At 59.1% G+C, this 17,095-nt stretch overlaps 2 protein-coding genes across 3 annotated transcripts; both read left to right on the plus strand.

Moving 5' to 3' along the window:
* Positions 1 to 518: 518 nt before the first annotated feature.
* Positions 519 to 12,109, plus strand: MATK (megakaryocyte-associated tyrosine kinase). 2 transcript variants are annotated; one of them, XM_054175165.1, is made up of 13 exons: positions 519 to 695; positions 7,283 to 7,339; positions 7,532 to 7,645; positions 7,787 to 7,902; positions 8,202 to 8,421; positions 9,332 to 9,425; positions 9,526 to 9,591; positions 9,740 to 9,839; positions 9,930 to 10,014; positions 10,191 to 10,264; positions 10,373 to 10,568; positions 10,904 to 10,990; positions 11,132 to 12,109. In XM_054175165.1, exons 2-13 carry the CDS (start codon positions 7,331 to 7,333, stop codon positions 11,312 to 11,314), a joined length of 1,344 nt encoding a protein of 447 aa, XP_054031140.1. In that variant the 5' UTR covers positions 519 to 695; positions 7,283 to 7,330; the 3' UTR covers positions 11,315 to 12,109. The 2 variants fall into 2 exon arrangements, with proteins under 2 accessions (XP_054031140.1, XP_009908086.1); XM_009909784.2 differs by lacking the exons at positions 519 to 695; positions 7,283 to 7,339 and having other exon boundaries at positions 7,381 to 7,645.
* Positions 12,110 to 12,168: 59 nt separating this feature from the next.
* LOC104308581 (complexin-3-like) lies at positions 12,169 to 14,383 on the plus strand. Its single transcript, XM_009909785.2, has 3 exons — positions 12,169 to 12,749; positions 13,381 to 13,468; positions 13,814 to 14,383. The coding sequence occupies exons 1-3, from the start codon at positions 12,595 to 12,597 to the stop codon at positions 14,024 to 14,026; spliced, it is 456 nt and encodes a 151-aa protein (XP_009908087.2). The 5' UTR covers positions 12,169 to 12,594; the 3' UTR covers positions 14,027 to 14,383.
* Positions 14,384 to 17,095: the final 2,712 nt, after the last annotated feature.

A 17,095-nucleotide genomic window follows, 5' to 3' on the forward strand; every position in this document is an offset into this window, starting at 1 on the left:
CATCACTCCAAGGTCCTTCTCCATGCAGCTGCTTCCCAGCAGGTCACCTCTGACCTGTACTGCTGCAGGGGTTGTTCCTCCCCAGGTGCAGGACTCTACACTTACTCTTGTTGAACCTCAGGAGGTTCCCCTCTGCCCAGCTCTGCAGCCTGTCCACGTCTCACTAAATGTTCCTAAGATGGGTTTTAGACTTCAGATCCCTGCTGCCACCACATCCTCTCCTGACTCCCTGGGGGCTGGGTGCCCACTGCTCTGATGCTGGCACCCAAGGTGTGACATCCAGGCTGTCTGCTTGCAGGGTGGATCATTGATGCAGGGTGCTGCCGGGTGCTGCAGGCTGCAGGAGTTGCTGCTCTCCCTCTCCAGGGGGGCTGTGTGCTGCTGCTCCCAAAGGGTAGAAGTTGTCTGAGGAGCTGTCAATAATGAGTCATCTCTGATTAATATTTGACTGCAGGCGGTGGCAGGCACTAGGACCTCTGGGCTGCATCTGCAGCCCTCAGCAGAAGTGAAATCAGGAAATAACGCAGCAGCTCTGTCTGGAGCATGCCCTTGAAAACGAAGCTTTGCTGCTCCGGATGATCACAGGATCACAGGGAATTCACCCTCCACCAGTTCAGCACTCTGAATCCAGCCTCACCTGTGAGCTCCCCTGGGACATCATCACCCTCAGGGCCCTGCATGGACGTTGCTGGGAGGTGAGTGTGAGGGGCAGCAGCTGCCGAGGGCAGGGGGCTCAGTGTCACTCTGCTCTGCCAGGGGGTGGAGGGGTGGTCAGTGGGGACAATGGCTGGGGGTCAGCTGCCTTTTAGCCCCAGAGCTGTGCCTGCCCTTTGCCCCGAGGAGCCTTGGTGTGGCCAAGTGTCTGCGAGCAGCTCCCAGGCTGTGTTCCCAGGGTGTGTGCCCAGCATGCCCAGCTCTGGGGGCAGAGCTGCCATCTGCGAGTGCGAGGGTGCCCTCGACTGCCGCAGTGCTGCTGGGCCCTGGCAGTTCCTCAGTTGCTGAACTCTCCAGTTCAAGGCTGGGATGGCTCCACCAAACCCCAGTGTGCTTCTGCACTTCTCATCCTCGCTGCAACCACCAACAGAAAGTATAGAACACCTCCAAACCCAAGAAGGGATCAAATGTCTCCTCCCAGGCTTTCTGCCCACATGTCCTGCTCAGGACAATGTTCATTCTTCTGATCAGAACCCTATGGACCAAACATCTCCAAGAACAAGTTGTTGCTTTAGGGCAAGGCATGTGAGTGTCCTCAGGAGGAAAGTGATTCACTGCTGGTGCCTGCCGGTGCCTGGGTGGAGGCACTGGCTGCTCTCCAGGCTCTGCCAAGCAGCAGATACCCACCTGAGGTGCATGTCCAGCACTCCAAGCCCTAGTGCCAGCTAAGCAGAAGAGAAGCCAGGTCCTTGGGTGCTCAGAGTGGAGGATCTGACCATTCCTGGCTCAGCCAGCACATCCCTCCTCATACCAGGCTGTATCATGGTAAGGGATATGGAGTGGGCCATGTCCTTAAGCAATCTATTCCTATGAGGTCCTCACCCATCCTGGAAGCGAGCTGAGCTGCTCCCAGTCACATCCCCTCTTGGGGAGCAGGCACAGACTGGCTGCCTGAGCATCTCTCACCCCAGCCAAAGCTATGCACAGCACAGCTGGGCTGCAGGACAGGAAAGTGCTGGCTAACCATGGCTTCTGGAACAGACAAACCTGCTGCCTGCTGACATGAACCTTGCCACAGCTGCAGCTGTGCCTTTGATGTTGATCTGGGAAGGGACTGCAGGGTGAGTCCTCAGATCCTGGCCGCCGTGGAGACAGTCTGGGGTTTAGCACCAGTGATGCAGAGGAGTGACTGTGACTCACCTTCCAAAAGAGGAAGAGAGCAAAGGCTGTCACCTCTGCTCCAAGGAGCCCAGTGAGCCTCTGCACCTCTTCTAGGCAGCAGAGCTGGGATACAGCATCCTGTTCTGGACAGAAGTTTCCTTCCCAAGAGGCCAGCAGTGAGGTACAGCCAGCACCATGTCCCAGCCCCTCACTGCCCTGCCCAAGCTCTTGTGTTCAGTGACCACCAAGAAAACCAAGGCCCAAATGAAACCACCTCTCCCACTCCCCAGACATTCCTCCTTTCTGGAAGCTGATGTTTCTGTGGTTGTTTTGAGATCTTAGAAGCAAAGAGGATCACCAAGCTGCAGGGATAGCTTCACAGTCTGGCTCTGTGATATGATGGAGCAAGGTGGGCATGAAGCACCTTTGCTGTGTGGCAGGGGGGCAAAGCTGGGATCTTTGGCCAAGCTGAAATGTGAGAGAAATCCAAACCTCCTTCAGGAAAGGAGAGAAAGCCTTTGCACTGCAGTGGCAGAGAACTTCCAGCTGCAGCATGGATCTGATGCTGAAATCAGAACACAACTGACAGAAGCTGTGACTTGACTGTGGTGGGTCTGGGGATGATGCCATGGTATGGGGGTGCATGGCAGTGCCACTGAGGACACACGCTTGGTGTCAGTGTTCCAGCAGGTGGCTGTCCCCCCTCCAGCCTTCTGTGCTGTTAAGGCAGCAAGAAAGAGTTTGCTCACTGAGTCCCAGCATCCAGAGCTTCAGTTGTGCTCACGGGGAGGGGAGGCACAGGCAGCATAACCAGGAAGGTGTATCCTGGGAAGAGCGTTAAGATGCCACGTGGATGTGTAGAGATGGGATCAGGAAAGCTAAGGCACTGCTGCAGTGGGATCAGGCAAGGGAATAACAAGATGGGGCTCTGCACTGGCCAGAAGAGGAAGAATAAGGAAAAGGTGTCCCCTGCTTGGACAGGGTGGAAGAGCTGGTGACAGCTGCATAGGGAATGAGGAGGTGCTCAGCACCTTGATTTCTTGACGCTGTGCTCCCTGGTAATCTCTCTTCCCACATCTCTCAAGCCCCTGTGCCTCAGCATAGAGACAGAGGGAACAAAGTCCCTCCCATTGTAAGAGAAGATCAGGTCCAAGACCACCTGAGGAACCTGGACATACCTAAGTCTACAGGAAGCAGCAAGATGCAGCCCAGGGTCCTGAGGAAATTGCTTGATGTTGTCCCCATCAACAACATTGGCTGATGTTGTTCAGCCATCTGCACCCTGGCTGCAGGGTTGTGGCAGACAGGCAAAGCTCCCAGCCACTGGAAAAAGGCAGCAGCCCTCCCATTGCTGAGAAGGGTAAGAGGAAAATACCAACGAGTCAGCCTCACCTCACTGCCCTGTCAGACCATGGAGCAGATCCTCCTGGATGTTGGAACTCATGGAAGACAGGGAGGTGACAGCCAGCACAGCTTCACTGACTGCCTGACTCACCCAGCAGCCTTCCAGGATGGAGTGACTGCAGCTGTGGAGCAGAGAAGAGCTACACCTGGAGTTGTGTAAGGCCTTTCTTGTGGTTCCCCTCAGCACCCTTGCCTCTGAGCTGGAGAGATCTGGTCTGAGGATAGACTCAGAGATGATGAAGACCTGGCTGAAGGGCCATATCCAAAGAGTGTCAGTCAGTGGCTTAGTGTCCAAGTGATGTCCCTCAGGGTCCATCCTGGGACCAGTGCCATTTTATACCTTCATCAGTGGTGTGTCTAGTGGGACTGAGTGGCCCCTCAGCAAGTCTGCAGAGAAGACCAAGCCGAGTGGTGCAGTGAATTCACTCAGGTGAAGAGATGCCATCCAGAGGAACCTTGGCAGGCTGGAGGAGTGAGCCCAGTGAACCTCATTGTCCTGTGCCTGGTCTGGGCTAATCCCAAGCACAAATAAAAGCAGGACAGTGAGTGGGTTGAGAGCAGCCCTGCAGAGGGCTTTGGGGTACTGGTGGTTGACAAAAAGGACATGAGCCAGCAAATATGCACTTGCAGCCCAGAAAGTCAACCATGTCCTGGGCTGATCCCCAGCAGCATGGGCAGGGAAGGGATTCTGCCCCCCTGTTGTGCTCAGCTCAGACCCCCCTACAGTGCTGGGGCAGCTCTGGAGTCCTCAGCCCAGCACAGACAAGGACCTGTTAGAGAAGGGCCAGAAGAGGCAACAAAGATGATCCAAGGGCTGGAAGCCCTCTGCTGTGGGACCAGGCTGAGAGAGTTGGGGTTGTTCAGCCTGGAGAAGAGAAGGCTCCAGGGAGACATTCTGGTGGCCTTGCAGTGCTTAAAGGATCTGAGCAGAAAGCTGGGGACAGACTCTTGAGCAGTGCCTGTTGGGGCAGGACAAGGGGGGATGGCTTGGAAATAAAAGCTGTGAGGTTTAGACTGAACACAAGGATGAAACAGTCTATGCTGAGGGGCTGAGACACTGGAACAGGCTGCCCAGAGAAGCTGTGGATGCCTCATCCCTGGAAGTGTTCAAGGTCAGGCTGTTTGGGACTCTAGTTGGAGCTGTCCCAGCTGATGGCAGAGGGGCTGGAAATGGATGATTCTTGTAAAGGTCCCTTCCAACCCAAACCAAGTGTCTGTGATCCTCCCACAGAGGTGACAGAGCGTGAAGGGCTCCAGCAGAACGCCCCCAGCTCTGAGCTGGGAAGTGGTCAGGTGCACCCCAGCATGACCAGCTGGTGCCAGGGACCTTGCACAGCCAGTGGATGTGACACCCTTGCCTCAGCTCTGCCCTGGGCAGGCAACCTCATGCCAGCCCTGCCACATCCCACGTCAGCAGGGCCCCGTGGCTGGTGCCTCTCCTGATGACTCAGAGATGATGAAACAGGAGGTGAAAAAACCCCAGTTCCTGATAAAGATTCATGAACCCACTGCAAGCACAGCCATGGGCCCCAGCTGTGCCAGCTGTGCCCCCAGGCCAGAGCACATCTTTGGACTCCACAGAGGGAGAAGGGCTAGGGGCCAGGGCAGCTGGATCCTGCTCCCAGCCAGCTTTGGGACAGGAGTGTCCCCATGCAGGCAGGTTTGCAGCCTTCTCTGTGGTGTGTGTCTGCCCCACATGATGGACAGGTTGTAAGCCACTGTGCTGGCCAGAGGAGCTGTGGGGACAGCAGAGGGGGCCTAGGACACCAGCTCAGCCCCATCTGTCACACTGAGGTGAAAAACCCCAATGTTCACCTGCCCAGAGCCCTGCACTCTTTGGCAAGATTAACTTTTGCCTCCAGTTTTCAGTGCCTCACAAGGCCTTGCTGTGACAGCCTAGGAGCCAGAGCCAGCAAGGGTTCAATTGTTCACAGCCACAGCAGGGAGGGGACTGCTGGTGACAAAGGCACTGCCTGCAGCATGACCTCTGATTAATGCAGCCAAAGTCCAGCTGTGAGTCACAGCTGCAATTCCCACCCAGAAGGGTGTCCCTGGCTGGGGTGGAGGAACAGGAGCACAGCCCAGGGCCTGGCCTCCACTCTGTCTTCTGCCCTAGTCTCAGCTGCAGCTGGTGCTGGTGCTGCATCCCTCTCAATGACCCTGGTACCAGTTGCCAGAGGCAGCACCCTGAGCTGTCCCACTGGTGGGTTGACAGCCCAGCTCAAGCACTCCCTGCCTTCTAGGTGACATTCAGTGTGATTTGGGAGGAATGCTGAGGATGCTGTTTCCATAACATCCTCATAGAACAGCTCAGGAGATGTGCCACAGATAGCTGGTCTGGGAGGTGGACTGAGAATTGGCTCAGAGGGTGGCACAGAGTCAACCTGGAGGCCTGTGGCCAGTGGTGTTCCCCAGAGATCAGTGCTGGGCCCAGTTTTGTTCAGTATCTTTATTAATGACCTGGCTGAGGGGATTGAGAGCACCCTCAGCAAGTTCTCTGATGATACCAGACTGGGGGTGGCTGACACCCCTCAGGCTGTGCTGCCATCCAATGTGACCTGGACAGACTGAGAGCTGGCTGCAGGCAAACCTCATGAAGTTCAATAAGGACAAGTGCAGGGTCCTGCATCTGGGGAGAAATCACAGCAGGCACCAGGACAGGTTGGGGGCTGCCCTGCTGGAAAGCAGCTCCACAGAGAAAGAACTTGGGAGTGCTGGTGGGCAGCAAGTTCTGCATGGGACAGCAAAGTGCCCTTAGGGCCAAGACAGCCAATGGTGTCCTGGGGTGCAGCAAGAAAAGTGTGGCCAGCAGGGCTGGGGAGGATCTTCTCCCCCTCTGCTCTGCCCTCTGAGGCCATACCTGGAGGATTGTGTCCAGTTTTGGCCTCCCCAGTTCCAGAGAGACAGAGACCTGCTGGAGAGAGTCCAACAGAGGCTATGAGGATGATGAAGGGGCTTGGACATCTCTGCTGTGAAGAAAGACTGAGAGCCCTGGTAGTCTGGAGAGGAGAAGGCTGAGAGGGGATCTCATCAATGTCTGTAAATGTTTGAGGGGTGGGGGACGACTGGAGGGTCTAATCTCTTTCTGATGGTGCACAGTAACAGGACAAGGAACAATGGATAGAAACTGGAACCCAGGAGGTTCCACTTCAGCATGAGGAGAAACTTATGTGTGAGGGTGCTGGAGGCCTGGAGCAGGCTGCCCAGAGAGGTTGTGGAGTCTCCTGCTGTGGAGATATTCAAACCCCATCTGGATGTGTTCCTGTGTGACCTGCCCTGGGTGATCCTGCTCTGGCAGGGGGTTGGATTGGATGATTTCTGGAGGTCCCTTCCAACCTCTAACATACTGTGATTCTGTGAACAGTCACAGCTGCTCAGCATGGACTTCCTCATTAGCCTGTTGAGGGGTGTCAACTTTAATATTAAACCCACAGTTAATTAGGCAAAGGTTGACTTTTGGGCACCCCAGCACCAGAACCTGCTTTGTAGTTGGCGGTTTCTGTCCTCTGAGCCCTGCTCCAGCAGTTTCAGCCAAAGCAGAGCTGTCTGATCTTCACAAGGCTTCCTTCTGCAGCTCTCTGGCAGCAGCCTGGCAGATCTGCACTTCAAAAACACTGCTGAGGGGCTCAAAGCAAACTGAGGCACTGTCTCTGGACCTTGCTCTCAAAGCTGCTAACCCAACCTGCCTCCCTGTCCCACGGCCAGCTGGGAGGTTTCGATTTGGGTTTCAGTTCTGGGTTTCAGTTTTGAGACTCCCCGGTTCAAGAGGGACAAGAATCTGCTGGAGAGAGCCCAATGGAGAGCTATGAGGATGATGAAGGGGCTTGGACACCTCTGCTGTGAAGAAAGACTGAGAGCCCTGGTAGTCTGGAGAGGAGAAGGCTGAGAGGGGATCTCATCAATGTCTGTAAATGTCTGAGGGGTGGGGGGCAAGACACAGGTGGCAGGCTGTGACTTTCCAAAGCCACCTGGATGTGTTCCTGTGTGACCCTGCTCTGGCAACCCCTAACATTCTGTGATTCATGACACCATCCCTCCACAGGTCCTTTTGGCTTCTCTGCAGGTGGCAGCAGAAGAGGACAGGGAGACCCTGATGCACTGACAGGCAACCATGTCTGGGGTGAGCAGACAGCCACAGGGGTGCCAGCACTTTCTCTGCTGATGGCAGTGACGTCCTCACAGGAGCACAGTGGGGTGGAGGAGGGCTCATGCCCTTGTCTTCAGATGGTCCTTGGGGCTGGCCCTCATGGCTGTGGGAGCCAGAGGGGAGCCAGCTCTTGCTGTGCTGCTGGAGCTGCCTCCTCCCCTGCAGAAGCATTGGCCTCCCGGGACACAGTGTGTCACCAAGCACGACCACACCAAGCCCAAGGCCCAGGAGCTGGCTTTCCACAAGGGTGATGTGGTCACCATCATTGAAGCCGTGGAGGTGAGCCGAGGGACCTGCTGCCGCAGGAAGGCACAGAGAGGGTGGGACCCAAGTGCCACCAGATGAGCTGCCAGAGCCAGCCCTCCGTTGCCAGCAGGATGTCCTTCTCCTTCCCTTGCACTGAGACCCTCTCGCCTGCAGGGCAAGGGCTGGTACCGTGCCAAGCACAACGAGACGGGGCAGGAGGGGCTGCTGGCGGCCAGCGCGCTGCGGCAGCGAGGAGCCATCCGCATCGACCCCAAGCTCAGCCTCATGCCGTGAGTACAGCTCGGGGAGGATGGGGTCTGGCGCGTTCCCCCCAGCCAGGGGTTGGGTGGCCTGCTGGGGACAGAGCTACCCAGAGCCATACCCTGGTGAGGGAGGGGTCTGCAGTGCCAGTGCCTGGCTTTAGAGACTCCCAGTCGTGTGCATCCAGCTGGGATGGATCTGAGCGGGAGGGATTTGTATGCGGTGAGCTCTGCGCAGCTTCGGCAGGGGCTCCGCTTTCCCCATCCCGCTGCTGGCACTGGGGGCAGCCTGCTGGCATGGCCCTTCTTGCCAACGCCCCTCTCCCCAGCTGGTTCCACGGGAAGATCTCGGGGGTGGAGGCGGTGCAGGAGCTACAGCCCCCCGAGGATGGTCTGTTCCTGGTGCGTGAGTCCGTCCGGCACCCCGGGGACTATGTGCTGTGCGTCAGCCGCGGCGGCGCCGTGATCCACTACCGCGTGCTGCACCAGGACAGCACCCTCAGCATCGACAGCCAGCACTACTTCTCCAACCTCATCGACATGATCGAGGTGAGCCCCCACCCCGGGCGGTGAGCCCCACCAGCGCCAGCCCGAGGGTGAGAACCTCGTGCTGCTCCTCACCCCTCTCTTCTGTGGTTCTCACTGGGTTCCATCACTTGGTGTAATTCTCCATCCCTGCCAAAAGCTTGTGGTTCCCACTCAGTTTGGGGGGCAATGAACGCACCTGGGATGCCCCAGAAATGCCAACCACCCATGCCAGCAGCAGCCTGAGTTCCCTGCCCAGGGCCATGTTTGCCCCTGTAGAGTGCTTCACACCTCAGCAGGGCTTGGGGCATTTTGGAAAAATAAGACCTTGGCAGCCTCTGCTACCCCTGAACCCCACATGAGGACTGAGCCCCACCAAGGCTTTGAGCTTTTTTGCTGTATTTCCTTCCTCTCCAAGCCTCCTTCTCACCTGCTGACCCAGTGAGGCTCCCAGGCTGCCACCTTAGGTCCCTTCCAGAAAGCTCTTCCCCAGGGCCCATCCTTGCCCTGTCTCATAGCTGCTGCCTGGCTCCTCTCCAGCGGCTTACACTCTCCTATTTTTCCCTCATTTAGGTACAGCTTCTGGTTTGGGATGGGATCTTTCCCCTTTCAGCTGCCCTGCCCTGCTCTGTAAACCCAACACTGTCCAACTACCTTTGGCTGCTGCAGCATGCACCAGGGGGTTTAACCAGGCTCACAAGCAGCACCTCACCAGCAGCACTCCATACAGCCCATGGTCCCTAGCAGTGTCTCCCTGGCTGTGGCCAGAGGGGAGCAGGGCTGAGATGTGGGCTGTGAATGGCAGGACTGGGGCAGATGTGGCGTTTTGCTCTGGGTTCCTTGAGGGTGGTGATGGTGGTGGGGTCCTGTGGAGCATCCCATGGGCATTTCTTGGGCATCACTGCATCACCTCCATCTGCTCATCCCCTGGCAGCACTACATGAAGGAGCAAGGAGCCCTCTGCACCAAGCTGGTGAAGCCCAAACCAAAACCTGGAACAAAGTCAGCCAAGGAGGAGTTGGCCAAAGGTAGGAGATGGCAGGAGAGGGTCATGGTCTCTGTTTTGGGGACAAGGCAGCATGGCCCAGTTGGTGGCCCCTGTTAACCTGTCCTTGTGCCTGTGCCCAGCTGGCTGGTTGCTGAACCTGCAGGACCTCACACTGGGAGATCGCATCGGGCAAGGCGAGTTTGGAGGTGGGTGAGAAGATGAGGTTGGAGCTTCCCTGTCTGACACCTTCCCCAGTGGCTTTCCCTAACATCCCCTCCTATGGCATGGGGGCTCAGCCAGGGATGTGGGAAGCTGTGACCTGGGCTGATCCTGACCCTTCTGTGTCTGCTCCAGACGTCCTGCAGGGCAGTTACATGGGGCAGAAGGTGGCTGTGAAGAACATCAAGTGTGATGTGACCGCCCAGGCCTTCCTTGCCGAGACAGCTGCCATGACGTGAGTGCCTGTGGCCAAACATGGCCCAACCCTGCCCCACGAGCAAGGCACAAGCAGGCACCCCCCTGGCCTGCATCCCCTCCATTTCAGGAAGGTTAGGCACAAAAACCTGGTGTGCTTGCTGGGCGTGATCCTGCACAACGGCCTCTACATCGTCATGGAGTTCATGGGCAAGGTGAGGGCACCCAGCCAGGCCCTGGCCAGCAGTGCCCAGCACTGCCCACATCTGGGGACAAAAGCTCCATTTAGGGGCTGAGCTGGGCAGATGCCAGGTGCTGAAGTCCCCACAGAGACAAAGTCCCCTTGCAGCCCCAGCCTCTTGGTCCCTACATGTTTCTCCTCCTCCGTCAGGGCAACCTGGTGAACTTCCTGCGCACACGGGGCCGAGCTCTTGTCCCAGCCCGGCAGCTCCTGCTCTTTGCTCTGTGAGTTCCTCTCCCTCCCCACAGGCTGGGCAAGGCTGCTCTGCATCCCCCTGGGCAGCCCCAGGGACACACGGTGACACTGCCTTCTGCTCTGCTCGGTCATGGCAGGGACGTGGCTCAGGGTATGGACTACCTGGAGTCCAAGAAGCTGGTGCACAGGGACCTGGCTGCCCGCAACATCCTCATCTCTGAGGAGAACGTGGCCAAAGTGAGCGACTTTGGCCTGGCCAGAGTCAACCCCAAGGGCGCAGATGGCACTTTGCTGCCAGTCAAGTGGACGGCCCCAGAGGCCCTGAAACATAACGTGAGCAATGGTGGGGAGGGAGCGGGGCCCAGGAGGTCCTCTCACAGCAGCTCATCCCCTTGGGTTCCCCCTGCTTGCCCCCTTCCTGCCAGCTTGCCCCTGCCCTGCGGTGCCTTCCGGCACATCTAGCCCCTCTGTCCTGCCCTCACCCTGGGGCAGCTCTGGTGAGATGTGTCCAGGTGGACCCAAGGCCACAGAGGTGATGGGAAGGGAGGGGGTTTGCAGCCCATGGAGCTGGGGCTGATGAGGGACAGGCACTCTCTTGCCCTTGGGGAGGGATGAGAGCTGAGAACAGACCCCAGCCAGCTTCAGCCTCTCCCCTCCTACTGCTGCAGAAATTCTCCTCCAAGTCAGACGTGTGGAGCTATGGGATCTTGCTGTGGGAAACCTTCTCCTTCGGCCGAGCACCGTACCCCAAGCTGGTGAGTGCTGTGCCAGGGGATCCTGCAGGTCACAACCTGCTGGCACTGATGGGACAGGGAGATCCTCTTGGGCCCTTGCCAGGACAAGACCCTGGCGGAGTGGAGAAGGAATGGTCCCAGCTGACTTCTCCATCCTACCAGAGCCTGAAGGAGGTGACAGAGCTGCTGGAGCAGGGGTACCGCATGGAGCCCCCCGAGGGCTGCCCTCCCACCATCTATGCCCTGATGAGGAGTTGCTGGGACACGGAGCCAGGCAAGCGTCCGTCCTTCAAGAAACTCACAGAGAAGCTGCAGAAGGAGCTGAAGCACCTGAGGGATGTTTAATCCCCATCCTGCTCCCAGGACCTGTGACCACAAGCCCTGGACCTGCTGGAGTTGGGAGCAGCACAGAGAGGGGTGGCCAAGTAGTAGGGTGGCTCACAGTGCCACTCTCTCCTGGTGGACATAGGGCAGCAGCTGGGGAGAAGGCTCTCTGCCCCTGGGATGCCTGAAGAGAAGCCAAGAGCTTCCCTCCGTCCTGGCACACGTCCTTCCCACCACACAGGCCAGAGAAGCTTCCCATGGATCTCCCCTGACCCGCCAGGGACCATGCCCCACATACCCCATGCTCAGCCCTGGGCAATGGGTGCCACATGTGGCATCCCTTCAAGCTGCCCCTTCTGCTGATAGCTGCCAGGAGGCAACATCTCAGCTCACTGGAGGATGAAGCCCTAGACCCACATGGCAGACACACTCCAGCCCCACACAGGGACACTGGGCACAGGGAGCTAAACCACAGGGATTTGGGCTTTTTGATTAAACCAAAGAAATTAGTTCAACAGCATCTTTAAGCCTCTGGGCTCAAATTAGGCCTATCCCTCCCTTGCAAAGCCCAGTGAAAGGCTTAGGGGGGCCCAGGAGTTCCAGCCCTCAGAGCCCCCCACACTCAGCCCAACCCCTTTCCCCAGGGATTATTCCATTAATCAGTGGCTGTGTGGGAATTGCCTGCACTCAACTCTTAGAGACATGCAGTGGGAAGCCCCCAGCCCTGCAGCTCCTAAGCAATCTCCACAGTGAAGCTGGGATTAATGGGGGCACAGGGCTACACATGCACATTGTGCACCCTGCCCCTGCCTCCTCAGCCTCCCCAGCTGGGTGTTTTGGGCTAATCCTCCTGAGTCTCCTCTTCACTGACTCTTGCACCTCCAAACCTGCTGTGCTGGTGTGGGTGGCTCTGGGTGCCCATAATGCAGTACTCCCCACCCCAGCAGGATCTGACCCTGTGGTTGCCCTCCACCAGGCCCTGTGCGATGGGGGGAGAGGGAGGAGGAGTCTTTTAGTTCAGTCTGGGGTGCACTGGGGTTCAGTGACTCCTTCCTCCTCCCCAGTGACCTGACTGGGGAACAGCCCCCTGTCTCCCCACACTGCTATCCCTACCAAGCACCCCTGGGTGCAGCAAGCAGCATGGGAAGTGGCTGTGGCTTCCCCTCCTAATGCTTTAATCCACCCCTGATCCGCAGTGCCCCTGGAGCACTCGGTCCCACTGACCTTGCAGGCACTGGCCCCAGGAAGGGACCCAGTGTTGCTGGGCACCGTGGGGCACAGCCTGCCACAGCCACCCACCCATGGCCTCCTTCTTCATGACTGCCCTGAAGAGCTTCCAGAGGGGCGAGGAGGAGCCACCCAAGGGCCCCCCCAAGGATGGCAGGGCGGGCACGCTGCCCAACGGCATGGCCCGCGAGGAGTTTGAGGAGTACCAGCGGCAGCTGCTGGAGGAGAAGTAAGGCTGGTGGGGCATGAGAGCCACTGCAATGGTCCATGCACTGGGACTGGGACCACACTCTATGGGGTTTTCCCAGGTGGTCCAGGGACAGGGAGGCGGCTAGGGCAAGGGACAAGGGCACAGTGGGTGCTCTTTGGTGCCTCTCCCCACAGTGTGGCAGGTCCCTGTGGGTGCTGGCATGGGGCTGGGTCAGTGGCTTGGTGCGCTGTCGGTGATAAGGGACACCCCAGGCTGTCAGCACCCTGGAGCAGTGGGTAACACCCACAGAGTCAAGGGATGACAGCATGGGACACAGCATTAGGGTCTCATTTCCCTGGGTACTGGATACTGTGGGGACCCAGCAGCCCAAGAGCTGTGAGCTGAGAGGCCCAAAAAGAGCAAGTCCCTCCAATGGGCACCTTCACTGAAGAGCTCTAATGGGTGCTGGGGCTGGAAAGGCAGAGTATGGCCCTCACCTTCTGACCCCCCTTGCAACCCTCCTGTGGATCTTTGCATCCCCTTCTCCTCCTGCCCCAGCCCAGAGCTGGCACAGCCATTGTGCTGCTGGAGGACCAGGGCAATGCCAGAGGGCTGTTGCTGGGGGCTTGGTGAAGCCCAGGTGCAGTCAGTGTGGTGCCTGCTGCTGCAGGATCGAGCGGGACAAGGCCTTTGCCCAGAGGAAGGCGGGCCGGGCTGCCGTGCGGATGCACCTGCGGGACAAGTATCACCTGGCCCAGGTAAGGAGCAGCCCACCCGTGACGAGACCTCGGGGGTCTTTCGCCTCCCCCTCCATCCTCTGGGACAGCCCCAGGCTCGGTGGCTGCTGGACGTCCCTGGGGTGGGAGATGGCTCCTGAAGAGGGCAGCAAACTGCTGCTGTCTGCACCTGCACCATCTGCTGCCAGCCTCCACCCCACGGTCCCAGACGGACAGCGCCACGTCCCCCCAGCACCCCACCCCCCAGCCCCTCCCTCAGCACCTCACTAGCCCTGGGGGACCTCCTGTCCACCGTCCAACCGCCTCATAGCTGGTGGGTGCCTGAGTCTGCCCACGACCCTGACGCTGTCTCCCACCCGTGTGCAGGACGAGCGGGACGATGCCCAGCTGCATGTGGCTGGGGGCACGGCGGAGCTGCCGCAGGAGCTGGCTGCCATGGTGCAGGGTGAGGAGGAGGAGGATGGAGACGCCGGGGTCTTCACCTTCCTGACGAAGCTGCGGGAGGTGGAGCTGCCGGCGCTGCGGGACCGTGCGCTGGGCGGTGTGGAGGGGGTGAAGGAGAAGTGCTCCCTGATGTAGCATCGCTGCGCGGGGCCCTGCCGGGGGTGACAGCAGCAGCGCTGGGGCTCAGTTCCTGCATGCCCAGGAGTGATGAGATGAGGGTGTCTCGGGAGGCGCTGCCTGAGGGATCCGATCCATGTGCTGGGTCTGGGTTTCCTCCCCAAAACCATTCCCTGTTACCTTTGCGGAGTGCACTGAGTCAGTGCGGAGATGCAGGACGCCTGAGTCCACTCTGGTCTTGCTGTCTGAGTCCCTCCCCCACAGTACCCCTGGTGTGAGTCCTGAGATGGGCAGGCAGTAGTCTCTGATGCTCCGTCACCCCCAGGAACCCACCCTGGGGCCTCACAAAGTGTTTGCCTCAATAAACATAGTGTTTGCTGGCACCACTCTGGCACTCCCGCTGTACCTTTTGCCTGCAGGAGCTCTGTCCTGAGCAGGGAGACACACGATGACAGCACTGCACCAGAGCTGCCCCACGTGCCCCAAAGCCAGGACCCAGACCCTTACACTCAGTGGCTGGATCTGTCCCTTCCTCTGCAGCAGCGCAGGGACTGCACCCCAGTGCCAGCGGGACTCAGTGCCCCGCCCGTGCCATCCCCTGGGGGTAACACCGGCAGGGGGTGGGGGTGAGTCTGGCAGCATTTAACCCACCCACAACATCCTTGAGCAGGCAGTAAGGTTCCTTGGGCTGCAGCTGGGGTGCTTCTTGCCCCTCTGGGAACTTCCTCCCTGCTCCTGGGCGTTCGGCACCCTCACTGGCACTGGCGCTGGCACTGGCGCTGGCACTGGCTTAAATGCAGCGGGCCGGAAGGCTGGGGGCTGCTGAGATCACTAATACCTGCCTATTTTAGTGAGGTTTAATCTGCCTGAGTCGCCTGTCCCCGAGGACTAAGCTCGCTGAACCCTTGTAAAATGTGCGGCCGGCGCTGGCCCCAGCGGCACCTCCAGCCGGAGCGGGAGCCGCCGGGAGTCACGCTGCGCCCGCATGAAAGGAAGCACGCTCTGAGCCGCCTCCGGGCTCCCCACGCCGGGGCCATCTGCTCCGGAAAGGCCTTTGGGGACGGGCCCGGCCCCGCTGCCCACGGCTGGGGCGGTGGCGATGGAAGGAGGCAGCTGGATCCAGCACAGGTGCGGAGGGAGTTTTGCCACGGCACTCCCTGCTGTCACCACACAAGAAGCAAGGAGGGTCCTGGGTGCTTGAGGTGCTCAGTTTCCCCTCGAGCACTCACCCTTCCAGGGACCAGTCAAGAGGCTGGTGACTGCTGGAGCATCCCAGGTAGTGTGTGACAGGCACCAAAGGGCTGGATACCTGCGAGCTTCCTCATGTTCTGTTGCCCTGCTGGCCCTGCCATCCCCACTCGCCCTGCCATCCCCACATTCCCCATCCGAGCCGGGTCCCTGATGGGGTGGCAGCTGCCATGCCACCCAGCACAGCCTCATTCCCATCCCACGTCCCCAGTTTCCCCAAGGCTGGGGCTCGACACTGATCTCCAGCCACTGGGACAGTGACACCGAGGTCTTAAACACACCCTGTCCCCACCCCAACTCCTCCATTCCTGCTCTGCACTGGGGCCCTAATGGTCAGTCCAGATCCCAGTGCTCCCAGTGGGGCTCTGCTAAGGCTCCCAGCACTGGCTGGGATTCGGGTCAGGACCCTCCACCAGGTCTCCTTGGCTAATCGTCCTGTCCCCCCCCACCCCCCGCCCTCACCACTCTGCCACCTGCCTCCCGCTCAGCACCCTTTTGGGTCACCCCTGCCGCCTCCCCGCCTGCCCAAGGCCTCTTAATGAACTAAAAAAGTGATAAATCCCCGGCCGAGCTGGTCACGTGAGGCCGGCGGCCCCCGGCCGCCCCCCGGCCCGACCCCCGCCTCCGGCCCCACCGCCCTGGTAAGCTGACGCAGCGTCTCTAAGCGTTAGCAGCTTTGCCTGCTAATAGGATTAGGGAGGTTTAAAACTGTCATTTGAGTGAACTAAACCCCCTGATACTCTGCATTGCACCTTCTTAACCAATTTGCCTTCAATTAGGGTAATTGGGAAACTAGCAAAGAAGTATAGCATTAATATTTTAAAGTGATGAAGTGATTACGAGCCTTGGACGAGGAAGCAAATCAATTTGCTATCTGCTCCTAAAAGGCAATTATAATCATTTGGCAAATGAGCCTGCTGGCCTCCCCCGGGTGAGCCAACACCTTAAGGCTGTCAGCAGGGCCAGCACACTGCCCGTGGGCAACACCGCAGCTGGGCAGCCCCTGCCCTTAAAACCAGCCCTGGCACAGCGACACCTCCCCACGCCCACCAGGGCCGGTGGCACCCTGGGGGAAGCCACCAAGGGCCACAGGAGCAGGACACCCAGCTCTGGCACCTGCCATGGCTGCAGGCAAGCGTGCCCGCTTGCATCCCTGGCCCCACAGAGTCCCTGTGCCTGGGGATGTCTCCAAACACCCCCCAGAGGTGACAACCCCTGCACCCCCCTGCTGCAGGTGGGGCCCTGGCAGCACTGAATGGCATGGGGATGTCACCCTATTCACAGGGGCTGTGTGGTCCCCAGGGTCATGTTATACTATCCCAGGGTGATTCCAGTGTGTCCCCAGGGTGGTGGCACACTGTCCCTGAGCTGGTGGCATGACACCCTCAGGACAGTGTCAAGGTGTCCCCAGAGTGGGGTCAGATGAAGCAGGTGAAGTTGTAATGGCCTCAGGGCCAAATCTGGGGCACAGAGGTGGCTGTGGAGTCCTGCTGACACCATCCTTGGTGGGGGAGGGTACAGACCTACATGGGCCCAGCAGCCACCCAGCACAGGGTGGGAGGGGTCCAAAAATCCCCTGGTGACATTTGCCACCTGAAAGGGGAACTGTGGTGGGGAGAGGAAGGGAGTGGGAGGAAGCCGAGACGATGGCTGGGGGTGGCAGCTTTTGCAGGTGGCAGGAAGAGGCTTTTGGGAGAAAGTAAAAGAGAACAGAGACAGAAGAGGACAAAACCCACCCTGAAGCAGCACTGAGCACCCCCACCCAGAGCACCCTAGAACCCCCACTGCACTGTTCCCAGTCCCCATGCTGGGGGTCCCCAGGGTAGCAGGAGGTGGGTG

This window comes from Dryobates pubescens, chromosome 31 (genome assembly GCF_014839835.1).
Source record: "Dryobates pubescens isolate bDryPub1 chromosome 31, bDryPub1.pri, whole genome shotgun sequence".
In the NCBI taxonomy this organism is placed as follows: Eukaryota; Metazoa; Chordata; class Aves; order Piciformes; family Picidae; genus Dryobates; species Dryobates pubescens.